This window comes from Peromyscus californicus, unplaced genomic scaffold (assembly GCF_007827085.1).
Source record: "Peromyscus californicus insignis strain IS unplaced genomic scaffold, ASM782708v3 Scaffold_10__1_contigs__length_136768540, whole genome shotgun sequence".
Classification (NCBI taxonomy): domain Eukaryota; kingdom Metazoa; phylum Chordata; class Mammalia; order Rodentia; family Cricetidae; genus Peromyscus; species Peromyscus californicus.
The window spans coordinates 113,054,316-113,072,829 of NW_026294391.1; the positions used below are offsets into that span (position 1 = coordinate 113,054,316).

Consider the following 18,514-nt stretch of genomic DNA (forward strand, 5'->3'; position numbering starts at 1 on the left):
CTTTCTGCTCCAACTCCAATCATCTCTCCTAAAATCTCTTATTGTTCTATCTACTACCACCATTCCCTCTATGTTCTAGATTTTACCAAAGCAGCCAATATGGTTTTGTTAAAACCTAATTCAGATTTTGTTCTTATATTTAAAATAGAGGCCAAGAATCCCTTCCTATGAATGTGCTTCTGATGATTGAAAGTAAATGTTCTTTTTCTCTTACCTCAGTCTTCTGTCTATATGACTTCCCATCTCATCTAGGTCTTTAATGTACTTTTAACTCCCCTCTACTTACTCACAAAGGCTCCAGCTAGCCACAAAACCTTCTTGATATTTCTTAACCACTCCAGGCATGTCCTCCCCTCCGGGCTTTTTCACAGAGTGTTCCCAGTGTGTGGGCCTCTCTGTCACAGGACTCCTTGGCTTACTTTGTACCTCCATTCGACTGTCACCTTTACCCTTCCCACTTTATTGAAAGACCCAGTGCCCACACCTAGAACCACCCCCCTCTCCCTTCTATGCTCTCATCACCTCTGAACATTCATCATATATATTTTTCTTACTTTGGTCATTGTCTGACACTCTTGCACTGCCAAAATGTGAGCTCCATGAAGATAAGGATTGGTGTTGTAGCTCACTGTGTGCTCGCAATGCTTATAATAGGATCTAACAAGGTGGCACTTACCATATTTTTTGTTGTTTAATGACTGACAAAGGATTATATATTATATTATATGATATTATATTATATTACGAGTTTCTAAGAAAGAATATTCACTGAATCACGTAAATCATGTTTGGTAGGGACTGTCTGGCTAGAGGTGTATAAAAGAGGTGTGAGTAATAGAATGCCAAAGCCAGAATGCTCAGGTTCTTGAATGTCTCGCCTGTAGCAGGCACTCACCAATATTGGACCAGTGAGAAAATGGAGAGATAAATGAGCAATTAGACTGTGATTCTGCGCATGACCTTGAGTCCTCTGAGTCTGACTGGGATTGACTGTGAAATGCTAACTCACTAGCATTTTTCTCCACAAAATGAATGCTGACTACATACCTTCTGGAAAAGCTGAGGTTTTCTACACTGTACCTGAAATGGCCACTAGGCAATGCCCAACTCCATAAGGCAGTTACGAATAAAATTGGCCTCCCCCAAAAGCAGTCACCTGGAGCCCCACCCCCTCAACTGCTATCTAAAGAGGTAACTCATGGAGAAGGATGCTCCTCCTATCTGCTCTACCCCATGCCTCGTATGTCAGTGGCAAGTATGATACTGGGCACATGGCTTATGCTCGTGACACTCAAGACCTTTCAACATGATGCTTCATTTGTCAGTATGTCTCCTAGAGAGACACTGTCCCTACGCTATGTGTGGTCATTCTTCATCCCCTGTATATGAGGCTTCTTGTCTCACCACCATCTTCACATTCAATTCCCATGTATTCCTTTAAGCTCCCAGACAAAATCCATCCCCTCCATCAGCTTTCCTTGACTCTTATGGCATTTTTCATCTGCTGCCTTTCTGAGAGTCTGGAGCTCTCTTTTCCCAGCTGGGAATCACTTGATAAACTGCCTAGGATGCAGTCCCTATCCAAACACTTCACTGTGGTGTTCTCAGCAAAATCTGAAATCTACCATTTATGGACTAGTAGGAAGGTAATGAACAAAGGTCAGAAATGAACTTATGAAATAAACAAAAAACCTGAAGCTATGATTCTGCAGAATTATCAAGGAACAGTGTATTCTTGGGAGGCCTCTTCAAAATAGAAAAAGTCCAGCTGGTCTTCGAAGAGATGTTATCTCCCACTGCCTAGACCCTACCCTCCAGGCTGCAGGAACAGCATGGCCTGGCCTGTGTAACTCCCTCCCAGGCAGGCCCCCACTGTTCCCCAGACCTCCTCCAGTCTACCTTCAAATCCATGGTAAGAATTATTCAAACCAGTTCCTGGACAGCAAGTCAAGGGACAGTGACAGCAGGGTAGGTAGACTGAGGTAGGACAAAACCAGCATTTACTTTTAACACTCAGAAGCACCTTCTCACTGTTTTAAATACAAGAACATTCCGACTCAGAGAACTGAGTTTGCTTTATAGTAACGGTAAGGTAGTAGGGGCAAGATTTCATTCAGCTCGCAATGAACGCGATAAAGCACCACTTCACTGGGTCTGAGCTAGGTTCTCTCTCCTCCAAAGGCTGAATATAGTGCCAGGCAGGCAAATTGGAGATGCTTCCTTCCTTTGCTTGGCTCTATCCCTGGTGAATGGGCCAAGAAGTCGAGTATGGGTACTCACATTGTAAGATGTGTGACACCATCAACGCTGTACAGTTGTCACTACATGGCAGCCTTCCCAGAGCCAAATCCTTCTTTATTTGAAGAGTGAAAAGATACCTGAAAAGGATTTGAGGGAAAGATCGTGACGAAGAAGCAGTAATACAGAAGAAAAATTTCCTTTCTCCCAGACAGAAGATAATTCTAGGAAGGAACAGCATCCAGTCAATTGGAGGCCTTTGTGGCATGGTGAATCATGCATAGGCTTTGCTTCAGAACCCATCCAACCCTAGAAGACAACTGGCTGACTCAGCACATTGGCAGGTTCTGCAACCATTAGGAATTGCCCTGGCTCTAGCCTGCTGCCAGCTTGAGGGGCTTGGTCAATCCTCTTCTGGTGCTTTCTGCCATGGAAACAACCACATCCTGAGCTAGAGAATTGGGAGCCTCAGCAAGCATGATCAGACTCTGGGGGACACGAAGAGCTGTCAGGTCGGCAGGGCCATAAGAATTCTAGAGGCTGGTGGAGCAGGAGCAATCACTCCATTTCACAGTGATACCAAGACAGGGCCCAAGCCATTCTGGCCACGCTGTAGCACTCTAAGATACTGGAACTATGGCCAGAGTCTAATACCTGCCGCTGAATGTAGGATACCCACGCAAAGTGCCTATTTCAGGAATCAAGGCTATCAAGCCCTGCCTGTGCCTACCCTATTCCCTTGTCTGGATTGCTTTGTTACCATCAGCCAGAGCCCATTTGAGTATTTTACAAACAGTAGATGGGAAACTAATGGTTGATGAGCTTAGCGATGCAGAACCTTCATCAAATGCAGGTTTGTGTTTAGGGCTCTGCTGAGCTGAACATTTGTCACACACACTTCAGGCCTTAGTAAAGGAGAACTCATGTGTGTGTGTGTGTGTGTGTGTGTGTGTGTGTGTGTGTGTGTGTGTGTGTGTGCTTACTCATATGTATGTGTACAGAGGTCAGAGGACAACTTTGGGTATCAGTCTCTGCCTTCCACTTTATGTAAAACAGGATTTTGGACATTAATTTAGCTGGCTTGCAGGCTTCTAGGTATGCCTCTCATCTTACTGTAGAAGCACTGGGATTCGGATATGCCCCATGACCAGCCTTATGTGGGTTGCAGGGATTTGAACTCGGGTATTTACACTTATGTTGCAAGTGCTTTTCTACTGAACCATCTCTCCAGTCCCATGGCCCGCTTTTTTGGTGAATAAATGTATAAGAAAGATTCCACTGTTATCTGCTTTCTTTTCCAGAGCAAAAAATCATTTCCAATATTTTATTTTATATGCAAAAACCTGCACTACCTACTGTGAGTATTTCCCTATATAAAATAGAATTTTCTAGATTAAATTCGATGTGGATTTTTCAGTAGCTAATGCCCTGAAGGCAATGTAGTAAAAGATAACTAGTTGCAGGTGATAAATGAAAATCTGGTCAGAAGATTCTTGTCAAGTGATTATTAAGCTCATAAAAGCTTTAACCATTATGTCCCTTCAAATTGTGAGGACCTCTAATGCACTAGAAACGATTCAGTCAAAACAGTTATTTTTGTATAATATTCTCAGAAGTCCATGCCTTGGCCCCAAACAAGGCATATTTTTAATCTCTACAAGAGGTAGGTTTTCTTTCTTTCAGTTGTTGCTGCCAGGTTGTTGGTTTGTTTGTTTTCACCGGGTCCCACACTATAGCCCAGGCTGGCCTAAAATTCCCTACATATCCCAGGCTACCCTCGAATTCACAGCAGTGCTCCTGCCTCAACCTGTGGAGTGCTGTGACTGCAAGAATGAGTGAGCACACCCAACTCAGTTAAGTATTCTGCAGTGGAACAACAAGGACAACTTAAGGGACCCCAACATTTACCATCGCCTGTTTTCAAATACAGATGTATATGATATTAATTAGTCCCACGACAAAAGCAAAAGGGAACTGAAGTTGGTTCTTAGCAAGGATAAAGGGAACTTTTGTCATCTGATTGTCCCTTGCTGGGAAGAAGGCAACATGCTGCCTCAGTAGTAGTGGGTTATCACTTAAGAAGGCAGCTGCCTGCTACAGATCCTTACTCTGAACAATCGATGAAACATGTATCATCAAATTAATTTTTCTCGTATTTCTGAGAGGGTTCATCTCCATCAAAATTGGTCATAGTTTAAAACCCAACTACCAAGAGTTCGTGAATGCAAACTAATTTACATAGCAAGATATCAAGCTATCTTGGCAAGTGGTTGACAGCAAAAAACTGTGGAGAGACCTAGAAGAGGGAGGCAGGCAGCTGTGCAAAGATCCCACACCAAAGGAGAAAGTCAACCTGCCTCACGTGGAAGGGAAAGACGCCAGGGAGATGAACTCCCAACAACCTGTGCTTTTTAACTCAGTCAACTTTGGCTTCCAGGACATGTTCCTTGTTTGTAATCTAAAAGACCTAGATCCTTTCTATGTGTAGCAGACTCAGTTAGAAAGCAGAATATGTTTTTGGAGAGTTATAACACAATGTCATTTTGCTGAAGCAGTTTTTCACTGCAATTATAAAGAGCATTTTTCATAAGTATATATCGTCATTGCAGAATGTTTCCCATTCTGCCTATGGGATACATCCATAAACACATTCATTTGCAGTGGTCACGGGCATTAGCTGGCCTGAAAGCTATGCTGATTGAAACACAGATGGCATGGAACAGCATGCATATTATTGTGGCAGTTAATGGAATAAGCTTCAAAATGCCACCCAGGTTTGCCACTCATCCATTCTTAGTTCTGAAATTTGGAGAGATTAACATTTGGGGGAACAGCCAGATCCTCCCTCTTTCTAGCCCTTCACTTTGTCTCAAAGAGTGACTTGAAACTAAGCCATGCAAAAAGGAATCAGAACCCTTTCTTCAATAGCTGGAGAATGGGTATTCTCAAGTAACATCATTCAGCACACACACAGTTAAACACTTTACCTTGTGAGTTCTTCCCGAAGGTGTCCAGGGTCCACTGGGAAAAATTTCACCATAAATTTGAAAACAACCTCCTTAGGATCTTAAAACACAATATCTCCATAAGTTTTATTAAATGTTCATTACAACAGTTAAGATCACACACACACACACACACACACACACACACACACACACACACACACACACATGCACGCACACACATGCACGCACGCTCGCATGCTCGCACGCACGCTCACAAACACACAGTGTCCTGCTTCCCTCCTCTCTTCATTACCCTTTCCCATGACTTATTTTACATTTCAGTTTTTCACATGTATCCCGTTACCATTTCTGGATTGTGACCCTATGTGTATAGCAACTGAGAAAGTCCTCCAACTCAGCCCCCTTTCACACCCTTTCTCCCTTTGGGTTTCTTTTGTAAAGATATGTCCATTGAAGGCCTACTCTGTCCTTTCTTAAGAAGTGAGTCATTCAGAAAGATGATTTACAACTCACTATCTGTGAATGTTCAATCTCGCCTGAGGAAAGGGCCCAGGTTCCCCTCAGGCACATGAACGAATGTTTTAAAGATTTCATAAAAAGATTGAAAAACAGGGCAGACCAATGTTTCTATCAATCTTAAAACATACCACAGAGAAACCGCATCTACATATTTTCACACCTACTTGCATTTGAAAATGAGAAACTTGAGGCTGGGGGTGGAGTTCACTGATAGGTTACTTTGCTAGCATGTACAAGGTCCAGGGTTCCATCCCCAGTACCAGAAAAAAAGAATAAAGTTTGTTAGATCAAAAGTAACCACACACAAGTAGCAACAGTGTCATCCATTCAATATATCTTTTCTGGGTGCCCTCCATGGGCAGATACTGTGGAAATTTAAAGATACTCAAGTGCTCCCAGTCTCTTGGAGAGACAAATAGTTAAACAGACCAATCTGAGTACCACACAGCCTAGGTTGAGGAAGCCTTCCTAGAGGAGCTGACATCTAAGTAGGTTAAAAGAGGTAGGAACTGAAATGGTTAGTGGCAGGGACAAAACACTTGCTATAGAGTCCAGAGCTTTACGCACCATGTTAATAAGGCTGAACTTTAGAGGTAATTAGGGAGCCGTGGAAGTGTTTTAAGCAGGAGGGAGATGTGGTCAGATATATCTCAATCGATCCCTTGGAGAGTAATATAGGTACTTAATTAGAGAAAATCAGTTCAGAAGCTACCGGAATTGTGTGACGTAATCACAGAATTGGGGGAAGCAGAGTCACAAGATGCATCAATATGTGAAGAGTGGAGTGGAACCAAGGAACCAGGAAGAGAGACTGAAGCAAGTTTTCCCAAAGCGTTAAGACCCACTTGCAAAAAAAAAAAAAAAAAAAAAAAAAATGCCTGGGGAATTAGCTAAATGGGCATGCCCCCAGACCCTTGTCCCATGAATGAGGATGAATGAGGTCCAGTGTGAGATACAGGAATCATTCAAACATAAACTGGAGCAAATGGCAAAGCTTGTGATGGCGTGAAAGGAAAGTCTTCAGGCAGATGTTGAACATTATCGCAGATTGATGCTAATGGTGCTTGAAGATCCCCAGGGCCCAGAGTGAGCTCTACGCCTACATGCAGTCCGCAGGTGGCATAATTACCAGAACTCTTCAGATGCACTCCAAGACCCAGTAGCATGAGCTTCTTCATCTCAGACAAAATTAAGACAATTTTTTTCTATTGCTAAACTTACTGGACAGATGAGGGCTGATGCAATCTAAGACCCCCTTCCCATTTTAGTAAGGTGAGGCAATGCATGGGGCTAGAGGGGGATTTTTCAAGCGTGAACTGAGGACTACATTCCTTGAGTGATCTTCCATACTTACTTTTTACTTGCTTTGTTATGGGCTTCAGAAGTTCCAACCAAACCTGTAATAGCATCAGTGGAACAATTGGTAGAACACATTGGCAGTGAGCACAACTTTTTTCTTTCTTTTTTGGTACCAGATAAAGGTCAACATCAAATGAACAAATGCTGGGACTGTTTAGATTTCTAAAAATACGTGGAAACAAACAGCCATGTCAATGAGATGATGTCCCTTCACCATTCTCAGCCAGCCCCCTCGTAGTTTTCCAATAACACTGAACACTGTTGATCTATAAACTCTGCATTGTTGACATTCCAATCACTGCCTTGGGAGGATGATGGAGGTATCACAGGCAAGGCTCATCAGTGGCTATGAAGACTCATAAAGGCATTTGGTTTCACATTTGAGTCCTACATTCCCCCTACCCTTACCCTTGCCAATGCCCACTTAGTAATAAGACTTTCTGGGAAGGTGCCAGATTATAGATATGCCAAGGCAAGATGTAGCAGAAGAACCTTCCGAAAGGTAGGGCCCCAGAAACAGGGAAAGAAATCTCCCTCAACAGTCATGAGGTCAGGAGTCTTAATTCTGGGGGTTAAGGTCCAACCATTCAAAATAGATAAAGCTTTGATAGCTGGTCAACGAGTAACAGAAAAGGATAATGAGGCGAAAGAATTTGTTTGGCAAACCAAGATAGCTTAATAAACAAAGCAGTGGGAGGGAAGACAGTTTTAAATACAAGAATTTTGCAAGGTATAAATAGGTTTTGCATTTTTAATTTGGGATTGAGCCTTATGTACTTAGGTGCAAACTGCATTTTGAATCATTTCTAGACAAAGAGAACCCCGTAATAAAACCCACTTACATTATTTCCAGAATGGCTGCAGAATTCTAATCCAAAATATTCCTTCTCGGAAAGATTGAGGTGACTGCAGCTCAGGTTAAAGAGTGCCTTTCCGGATGATTTTTGCTAAACAGAAGAGATTACAGCGCAGTTTGAATCCCTAGCATGTAACACATGACAAAGGGGAGAAGCCCCACTGTTTAGAGAACCTGCAGACCACCTAAAGATGTTGAGAGCTTTACAGATACAGACAAATCTACCTCCACGTGCTTTTAGCCACATCCCTAAAAACTCCTCAGACTAATGACAGGCCCTCTTGGAAGAGATAGCTTTGCACTTAACTATAGCTAGATCTGCACATTTATCCTTCACATAAAAATTCTTAATTCATTTATCGCAGGCAGCTTAAATTATTTCCCCCAAACTGACAGACGGTTTAATCAAGATGTAAATCGGACCCTGCCGTAGCCCTACTTCAAATCCTTCAGGGGCTCTCCTTCACTGCTTAGGCAGGGAGGCTGGCAGCTCTCTCCTCTCACTTTGCCTGCTTGCCTCTCCAACTGCATTTCTTGCTCCCTCTCTCTTGACACACTGCTCGCTACTCATCTCAGCCTGCTTGCAGTTCCCCTGACATGTCAAGTCGCTTCATGCCTCTGTGCTTCTGCTCACGTCCTTCCTTCTCCACAGCCTGTCTGCCCTTCCCGTCTGTCGTTGGTTTGGCTTACTCCAACTCAGCTCAGATGTCATTACCCAAGAAGAGCTTTCCTGACGCTCTCTGCAGCAAGTTAAACCAAAGGTGGCCCCTGAGTTCCCAATCCCCCTGGCTCACCTCAAATAGGGCACATCTGACCAGCCTTTCTTTTCTTTGTTACTCCCCAAGTCTAGCTCAGAACTTGATATACAGTAGAGGCTTTTAAGTGGTTGTTGTTTTAACAGGAAATTGACCAAATTCACCATAAGAGTTCTTTCAGTAAATTTCATTTTGCAGCTTTGCCCACAAAATCTGCATACAGCATATTCTGTTTACATAAGACACATACACTTTTCTTCATAAAGCTCACACATGCTCTGAGCACAAAGCGGTGCCTTTCTTCGGCTTCTCTGGGAGCAAGCGCTTTGAAGAGGGCTCTCTGCAAATCTCGTTGAGCTCAGTGTGGCTGTAATGGCCACCATCGCTGAACTCAAGAGTTGCTGTTGCGGGGAAGATGGCCATGGGAAAATTGGACTCTGGCTGATCAGCACAAAAACATGCCACTGAAAACCCCTAGTTAAAGCAAAGTCACAGGATGCCCAGAGTGCTGAGAGGGAAGCCAGGTGTGGGTGCACAGAGTGGAGTTGGAAGTCACTGAGCCATAGAATTAACAGCAACTATGAGAGGGCAGAGGTCACCCTAAGGCAGCGGCACACGGAACAGAGTCTACATCTGGGATTTAATAGCTTCCAGGAAGGCAGCACACCTCCCTACCACTTCCCCCACTGACCAAAAATAAGATCCTCTCCCCCAGCCTTTTCCTCCTTCAGTTACACTGCACAGAACTCCAATTTAAGATTCATTTGGGTTAACCAGGGTCCTATTTTTAAACTCAAATAGGCCACAAAGGGCAAAAGCGATGGCACCCCCCCTCGCACCTGGACAGAAGGCTGCCAGGCTGAGGGAAGACGAGCTTGATTTGATGTGGGAGATCATGTTGAAGCTACTGGCCAAGAGAAAGGAGGCAGGCATGGAGCTGGAAGTGGGGGTGCAAAGGGCATGGGGGGTGTCTAGTGGGAGAAGAAAGTGCTGGCTAGGGGGATGGGAGTGGGGGTGTGCCTATGTGGCAACCTTGCCTCCGGCAAGTGCTGACACAGACCATTCCAGACAGATGAAATCGCTCCTATTTTTAAAGTGCTCCAGACAAGGAGCTGCCACGGGATTTTTATTATGAAGAAAAAAAAAAAGAATTTCTAAAGAGAGAGGGATGACAGCAATACTTTTTCCAACACCATTTCTATCATGAGGACTAAATTCTGTCATAGACTCCAGTTTCTTCGCAAACAATTTTCAAAGCTTCAGTTTCTCTCTCTCTCTCTCTCTCTCTCTCTCTCTCTCTCTCTCTCCCTCCCTCCTTCTCCCTCTCTCCCTCTCCATTCCCCCCTCTCTCTCCCCCTCTCTCCCTCTCTCTCTCCCCCTCTCCCCCTCTCTCCCTCTCTCCCTCTCTCCCTCTCTCCCTCTCTCCCTCTCTCCCTCTCTCCCTCTCTTCCTTCATTCTTATTCTGATTTTCCCATCAGGACATCTGCTCCCTATCAACACTACCATACTCTATATGTTTGTATGTATGTGTTTACTTAAATCCTTGTGTAGTCACAAAAACTATAAAGCCATCCATGGAAGGGTTTCAAACAAGGCTTTCCTTTTGCTCCCTTCCTTCAGCTCCCCTACCATGTTTATTACTATAACCCACCGATTCTTCCATCCTTGCCAATGTTGCCAAATGGTTCTTGAGGCCTTTGGTATTTTTGCAGTTGGCGTCTGGGTGCTCTTGTGGCTCAAGCACTCCACCCCCATCTTGGGGCAGGCATTTTTTCCTCCTGGTGTGCGTTGAAATTGGCCAGCCTTGTGGAATGTGGTACATAATAGGTAGGATTTGGGTTCTGTCTCAACATGCAACCTTTCATTTTTTTTTTCTACCGTTACGATCCAGTTCTTCAACATTTGTGTTCTGATTTTTTTTCTCAGAATATCTGTTTATATACAACTTTTTTATCTTTTACTTTAAGACTTCCAGTTTTCTGTATAATCGTCTGCTTGTGTTTAAGATAGCACATTATAACATTCTAATCAAGCTCCTTTGTAGATCTAAAGTCTCTGCCTTCAGTCAGTCTCCTTACTCAAGAAACCGAGGCTCCAATTCTGATTCTTATCTTGGTCTCATCTCCCTTGAACAGCAGCAGAGCACTGCCTTCTAAACAGAACTTTTAATTTGGATGTAGCAGAAGCCAAACAGAGTTTCACACACTAGACAAGTGCTCTACCACTGGGTTACATCCCTAGTCCTCGTGTTATTTGAAGCAAATGTGTGAGAACATAGTTATATAACGTCCAGTTCACTGGGTCATAACCACTAGCACTGAGGTCTGGAGGCTCCAAACTCAGCATCTCATGGAGGCACTAGTAGTCCAAATGCTTAGTTCTAAAATCCAGGTTAGCTGACTCTCTTTTTACCTACAGTTGTCATAACCAGTTTGTTCAAATCCATCTGGACTGTAATCCTTTTCTGCTCAATTTCTGACTAGATGAATGGAAGCAAGGATACAAGTCAGTGGATAGCTATGTCCCAGCTTGATAATCCACCTTAGTTATTTTGTTTTTAGTGTGTGTGTGTGTGTGTGTGTGTGTGTGTGTGTGTGTGTGTGTGTATGCACGCGATGTTTGTGTGTAAGAATACATAGGCCACAGCACAGGTATGGAGATGAGAAAACAGTTTTTGGAGAGTTGGAGTTGGTTCTCTCTTTCCAACTTTACGGAGTTTCTGGGGCTGGAACTCAGGCTGCCAGGCGTGCATGGCGAGCATCTTCTCCCACTCAGCCATCTCACTGTCCCACTAAGTTGCCGTATTTGCTCTTCATCACTTTTGACTTTGTGTTTGTTTGTTTGCTTGCTTGAGGAAACTGACTACCTATGTAGCCCAGGCAGGTCTTGAACTCACAGTCTTTCCTGTCTCACTCTCCAGAAGGCTAACCGAGATTATAGATGTGTGCCCCTGTACCAAGCTTCATTCTTTCCTTTTTCCAAATGTTAAATGAACTCTCCACCAATGAAAACTGGGAAGCATTTTGAAAAGAATACATCTACCAAGGGTCCAAGGGGGAGTTACAAGCATGGGATGAGCACCCATCTTGTACAGGGAAATCAGCACATCATGGTAGCTAGGTATGCAGGATTTGCAGTCCAGATACACCTAAGTCTAGTTCTGACTCTTCTCCCAGGAGAGGGGTTATTTTAGGCAGGCTGATTTGTCTATCCTGAGCTTCAGGTTCCCTCATTGGAAAATTGGATGGTCAAAAGCCAGACACAACGACCAGTTATTATATAAGTCCATTAATGTGAACTATCTAGACTCAGCAAGTCCATAGAGACAAAAAACAAATTCAGGGTTTCCATGGGCTAGGGCCTGTGAGCAATGAATGGCAATGACTCTTAATTTGTACCAAATTTCTTTTTGTGATTAAATGTCCTAGGATTAGATAGGGTTTGATGGTTGAGCAACATAGTGAACTATTACAGACCATTTATTTGTATACTTTAAAATTAGGAATTTTCTAGTATTTGAATTATGATCTTAACTTCAAGAAAAATTTTAGTGAGTAGCTCATGAAAATATTCTTCTGAAGTACTTAATATGGTACCTGTCTCAAAGAAGACAGCAGTAAATGCTGACTATTTATCCAGTGACCACATAATTTATCAACCATACTCGGATACTTTTAAGGTTGACAGGGGCCACTAATAACAACTGCAGTTGCACAAGAGGTCTAACCCAGGACTGTCTTGAACAAACCCTGGTGTGTGGTCACATACCTCTCAGCATTTGGACCGCTTACAAGATCCGTTTTCACAGAAGGAGTGTTTCTTTGTGTTATCAGAATCTGGAAGACTGGGGCTCACATTCATGATTAGTAGGTTTCCCACAGTGGTAATTGAACAATTGATCTTTTGGTCGCTACAGCCCTGTGCCTCCATTTCCATATGGAAAGCCTTTGATAAGAGAGCAGAGAAGTGTTTCACTGGTCTCACCCTTGTCCTCAACACTCTAACACTTCAAAGGTCCAGCTCGCCCCTCCTTTAACATAGTCCTCTCTTCTTCTTCTTCTTCTCTTCTCTGCTTCTTTTGGTTTACTTGATCTTCATGCTGTCCATACGCTAAGCTTATTTCTGACCCACTTGCCTTTGCCATTGTATACACCATTACCCACCATGACCCTTTCCGTCTTCTCTTCAGTTCAGTACACATTGGTGAGACCCTACTCTGGGCAAGGTGCTTTCCTACTGCCCAGTGAGACTGATGTGAGCAACACACAGGCATTACTATGAAGGAACACATAGACTGACTGACAGGCAATGTGGGCACGCTGATACTTAATCACAGCAGTGTGAAGGACCAAGTGCCTTTGCACAGGAATGCATGAATGGTCAATATGAGATCTCATTCAACGTACACCTACCTACCCCTATATGGGATAGTAGGTAGCACAAGGGACTTCCAGTAGAGGGGTCGCCCAACCAGACACAGAGCAAGAACTGGTAAAAAGAAGGAAAGAAGAGTCTCAGAAGCAAAATGGATTAGCAAATCTTGTCTAGACAATGACCCACCAAGCAGTTTGTTGTTGCTAGGAAAGAAAGTGAGATTCAGTAGCTGCAAAGCTGAGCAGGAGCATATATACCAGAGAGTGTGTTTGCTGGTATATGAAGCCAAGCCCCCAAATGTGGGCTTCAGGAAGGGAGCAAAAGACATGAATGGTTTTAAACAAGATATTGATGTGGTCAGAATCTTGCTTTAGAAACATAAGGCAGGAAGGAGAGCACAGCTCCCCAAACTATAAATTCCACGTGAATCCCTTGGGGGTCTTGTTCAAAAGCAGTCTGATTTAGTAGGTGTGGCTGAAGCCTGAGCATCTGTGATTCTCGCTGCTCGTGGGGTCCCTGGTGGAGGAAATGCTGGCTGGGATTCCTTTGAGAAACCAAGGTAGTAGGGATGAACAGAAGGTGGGGCAAACGGGTGGCAAGCACATACTTTAGGGTAGGCACCGTCATGGTTGAGACAAGTGAAGATGATAGCTGTGAAGTAAGGCCATAGGCATGACAACAGAGAAAACCCAGAGGTGAGACTTAGTACCATAGTGGGCACAAGAAAGCTGAGTCATTACTGCTGGCATTCTCTTTGCAGGCTGTAGAGCCTTGCCTCCTGCCAGGGTAAAGGTGCGCATCCACCACCACTGAACAGAGGTCACAGTTTGCTGTCTACTGGGATTTTCTTTTCATTTTTTAAACTGCTCTTTAAAAATGGTGTGTGTGTGTGTGTGTGTGTGTGTGTGTGTGAGAGAGAGAGAGAGAGAGAGAGAGAGAGAGAGAGAGAGAGAGAGAGAGATGGATAAATACTTGTATCCATGTCCCTCCTTTGACACTCCCTATCCTTTGCACAAGTCTGAGAAGAAAAGCAACCTTTGTCGTATCTTGTGCCCTCTGCTGGCAGAGTGACAAAATAGCCAACCCTCTCATTTATTCGCCCTATTTTTGAAGTTACTAACTCCACCTGGCCTTTTCTTTCCTGTTTCCTGGGGTACATTTCAGAGCTTCTTTGTTCTGTGTCTCTTTTTCCGCTGACCCCGTCCATCCCTCTGGAACTGCTCCAGATCAGCTGCCTCCACGGCAGTTTAATCCCATTGTGTCCTCACGGAGACCTTTGTGACATAATTCCCTCTTGATGCTGTGCTTGCTCCTTTCTGTTCCTTGAAACCCTTCATTCCTGAACTAGAGCAGTAGTTCCCAACCTTCCTAATGCTGCGACCCTTTAATACAGTTCCTCATGCTGTGGTGACCCCCGACCATGAAATTATTTGGTTGCTGCTTCATAACTGTAGTTTTGCTACTTTAAGATCATAATGTATATCTCTGATACGTAAGATATCTGATATGTGACCCCCCCCACACACACACACAGGTTCAGAACTACTGTCATATAGAGCTTTTTGGAGCCCAGAGCCAAGCAGAGAACTCTGGGGGACATGTTCTAAGTAGAACAAGAGGTCCTGTTTGGTGTATTTCTGAGTGAAGCAATGTTGTCAATGGTGAGGATTTCATTCAGTCTTGTCCTGTATCTTTCACTTCCATCCATGCCTGTGTTGAGAAACAACAGCAGCAGGCATTTCATCCATACTGAGCTTGGCCCCTCCTGAAGAGAAATTTTTCTCATTTTCTTCATCCCTACTGACCAAGGAATCCAAGGACTCCTTCAAGACTAAACTCTGGCACTGCTTAAAAACTATTTTACTTTTTCATCAAAAATACAAATACTCTGGGGCCCAAAAAGATGGCTGAACTGATAAAGGCACTTGTCGCTCACCCTGGTGACCTGAGCTGGAGGTCAGGGACCAACTTGGTGAAAGAAGGAAGGGGCTCCCTTGAGTTGTTATGCACCGTGGCATGCATGTACACATGTATGTGCTCTCTGTCTCGCTCTCTCTCTCTCTCTCTAATTGTTTTATATATCACTAAATAAACCAATTAGTTAATAAAATAAATATTTTTAAAGATCGAGAGAGGCTGAGTGGGCAGAGATAATAATAATAATAATAACAATAATAATAATAATAATAATTCTGACCCTGCAACAAGTGTGGCATGTATCTTACATATTACTATTATCAGATGCAACTTACCTTCTAAAAAGTGAATGGAAAAGGGAAGGGGAATTTGCACTAGGAAAGCTGCCTAGAGACGTAGGCAAGGTGGCTTCTTTAGGACAGGTCAGAAAAGCTTCCCCTACTGGGGGTTAATTCCTGGTAAGAAGAGAACTGTCAGAGCCTGGAGAAGCTAATTAGCAGGCGGTGGCAGCTCCTTCTAAAATGGAATGCTCCTTAGCAGGCAATCTTGTCTTTTAGCTTTTGGTGGCGAACAAGGTGCAGTTGCACATAAAACAACAAAGATGAAGTAGGAAGTCGACAAAGGCGCTTTTCCCAGAGCCCGCTGGACTCAGCCATAAACCCTGAAGGGAAGCAGTTTAACTGGGTACTTAAGGTTTCCTCATGGTGGTAAGCAGAGTGGTCAAGCCTTAGAGTTGCTTGTGCATGTGTGAAATTCACACTAAATTACAACCACTTTTCATTTGGTTTTGGACAACAAAGCTGTTCCGAGTGCTGCATGTGTGAAAGATGAGAGCCTTCGAATTGCTCCTGATTAACCGCTCAAAGAGAGTTCCGGCCACGTGACTTTCGGGGGGTGGGGGCGAGTCCTGGAGACTCAATTGAGCAGTTGCCTATCACCTCTTTTGCCCTTGGCCATATTGACGCCAAGGGAAAGCAAATTGCAAAGAGAACTCTGGAATTACAGAGTGTAGTATCTGCTAGGTGATACTTTACGGCAGACACCTTTTGAATGAGAATGCATCGTGGCCTGGGGCTTTATGGAGGCCTGGCATTGACCCTGACAGGTTGCATCTGGTTCAAGTTGCTAGATTAGTTGCAAACTGCCTCTCACCACTCAGTCACTCTTTTTACTAAGAGGAGAAAAAAATAACCCACAAGATTACCACCCTAATAGCAGCCGTGCCCTCACTCCTGGGACATTGAAATTATCATGCTTGTACTGGAGAGACTGCTGCAAAGTGACAAGGTAATAACAGCGTTCTCAAGACAGAGCTCCCAAGTCGTCTCGAAATTACTAGCTACTCTGGGTAATTAAAACAATTATAATTGTTTGTTTCCATGAAGTGCTTAGCACTAAATCCATGCAGTGTGCATGAGGCACAACTGGGTTCCAAATGGCTGTTGGGAGTTTTCTTCTAAACTTGAAATCAATTCTCTCTCAAGTAATGTGATAAACAGGAGACCATGGAAGCCAGTCGAAACTCCATGCTCCGAAGCTTCATTCTAAGTGTGGAAGCTGAGATGCAGCCCCAAGAGTAAGACCCTTGCCTGGGGGCTATCAGAAAGTGAGTAGCCCGCCTAGGAAGGGAAGCCAGGCCTCCGGGAATGTGCTCATGTCAGCCACCAAGAGGTTCTAAACTATAAAGGGAACGCTAACAGCTAAGCATATGAAAGATAAGACAGAAACAAGCAGAATGTGCTCTGCTCCTGATCTGTCCCTGCACCCCCACACCTGAATGGCCTTTTTCTGAGTTACTCTCTCTTGTTCACTGGGGCTCCCTGACACAATCATCCTTTCTCACCAGGGGACTGTAGTGTTGATTCTCCTTTCTTTTCTCTGCTTCTAACTCTGGTGCCTCGCTTTTTCCATGACATCCCCCTTTATTTGCCCCTGGTTCTGGTCGCTTCCCTCCTGGAAACGACTTTGCTCAGTTTGACTGAATGGCCCACCTGGACTGTGAGCCGAGTGAAAGCCACTTCGTTCTGACAGGCTGTGGATTCCAAAAGAGCCCCAACCCTAACATGTGAGAGATGCTAAGGAAAATCGCCTCCCTCTCCTGTGTGTGTGTGTGTGTGTGTGTGTGTGTGTGTGTGTGTGTGTGTGTGTGTGTGTGACAGAGAGAGAGAGAGAGAGAGAGAGAGAGAGAGAGAGAGAGAGAGAGAGAGAGAGAGAGAGAGAGAGAGAGAAGGGGGGCAGAGAATTTGTGGTCTCTAGATAAAGAATCCAGGTTGGCCTTGAACTCACAACTCTCCTACTTCACTGTCCTCAGTAAATGTAGTAAAATCTGGGTGAAGGAATCATGGTTGAATTTTACTTTTTTTCTTTTTGATTACCCAAAATTTGTAAAATGTTTTGTAACTTTTGCAGCTTAGGTTCTATCATTTCTGGAGACTGAATATGAAATTCTTTTAATTAAGAAGACCCCCTTCAAGGGATTCTGAGTGGTGCAATGTCAGATCAGAGAAACTATTACTCTCTTTCTGGGACGACGTGTCTCATTCCTTTATTCTTTCAACACCCTCTCATTAGCCAGGTGTGTTTGCTTGTTGACAACTGAGGACCAAACTAAGGGAGCAGCTCTACCCTGGAGCAGGAAGCCCCTGCCTCCGTCTCACTTGGACTCTTTCCAAGTACCACACTCACAGGAGTCATTTAAGGCCTGTCGAGTCACTCCTTTGCCCTCCAACGCATGTGCCTAAGTTCCTGAGCCCAGCATCTAGTCTCTTCCTATGGGTTTGGCTGTTTGGTACTAACTTGGACCTAATATAGCAGCTATTTAGAATCCAATTAGCTCTACTTGCCTCTTGACTGGATGCTGCATATGCTGTGCACACAGTAGGTGCTTTATAAAGATATGCTAAACCTGGGGCACAGAGGTATAATTTCACTCCAGGGCCTACCTGCAACTTCCTGTTCTTTTCCTTGTAGCCTAAACTGGCACGTAAGCACCCAAGTCCTGAGGACTCACTCACATATTTGAGAGTCTTGAAGTAATCCAGACACTACAATCACAGCCTAGGGGTAACACATTCTTCTCAGCCTGGGTTTGGCCTCATTACAGTTGACCTTTGCCATTTCCCACCTCAACATTTTGATATGGAAACTCTACTGTGAGGGTGTGTATCAGAACTCAAAGCCGCTGTCTAGAATTCTCTAGTCATACTCAGGTGCAAGCATAGTCGTGTCCAGAGCATTTTTAATTTGTATATTTCCTTTAAATACTACACATCAAAAAAATCTAATGCACAAGAAAGGGAAAGCATGATTTGACTTGCGAACTGTGACGGTGTGGGGAAGCCGAGAAGAACTAAGTTATGAGGAATGTTCAGAGGGAAACTTGATCCCAAGAGCTGCGAACCCTTGGGTCGGAAAATTAGCCATGCCCAATGCGTGCTTCCCAATACCTTTCTCTTTTGATTGCTTGGGTGGAATTATTTCTGTAGAAGGATCTGGTTAAGCTGACTCATTGCTATTTATAAATCAA

The 18,514-nt window shown here is 44.0% G+C and overlaps 1 protein-coding gene across 2 annotated transcripts in view; it reads right to left on the bottom strand.

The window, feature by feature from the left end:
• Window positions 1–18,514, bottom strand: part of Frmd7 (FERM domain containing 7) — a 41,809-nt gene that overhangs the window by 10,994 nt on the left and 12,301 nt on the right. For both annotated transcript variants that reach the window (XM_052739407.1, XM_052739399.1), the window contains exons 2-5: window positions 7,928–8,032; window positions 7,081–7,123; window positions 5,226–5,304; window positions 2,281–2,378 (exon numbers count right to left, since the gene is read on the bottom strand). In XM_052739407.1, coding sequence (XP_052595367.1) covers window positions 2,281–2,378; window positions 5,226–5,304; window positions 7,081–7,123; window positions 7,928–8,032 — 325 coding nt within the window. The remainder of the gene's footprint in view (window positions 1–2,280; window positions 2,379–5,225; window positions 5,305–7,080; window positions 7,124–7,927; window positions 8,033–18,514) is intronic.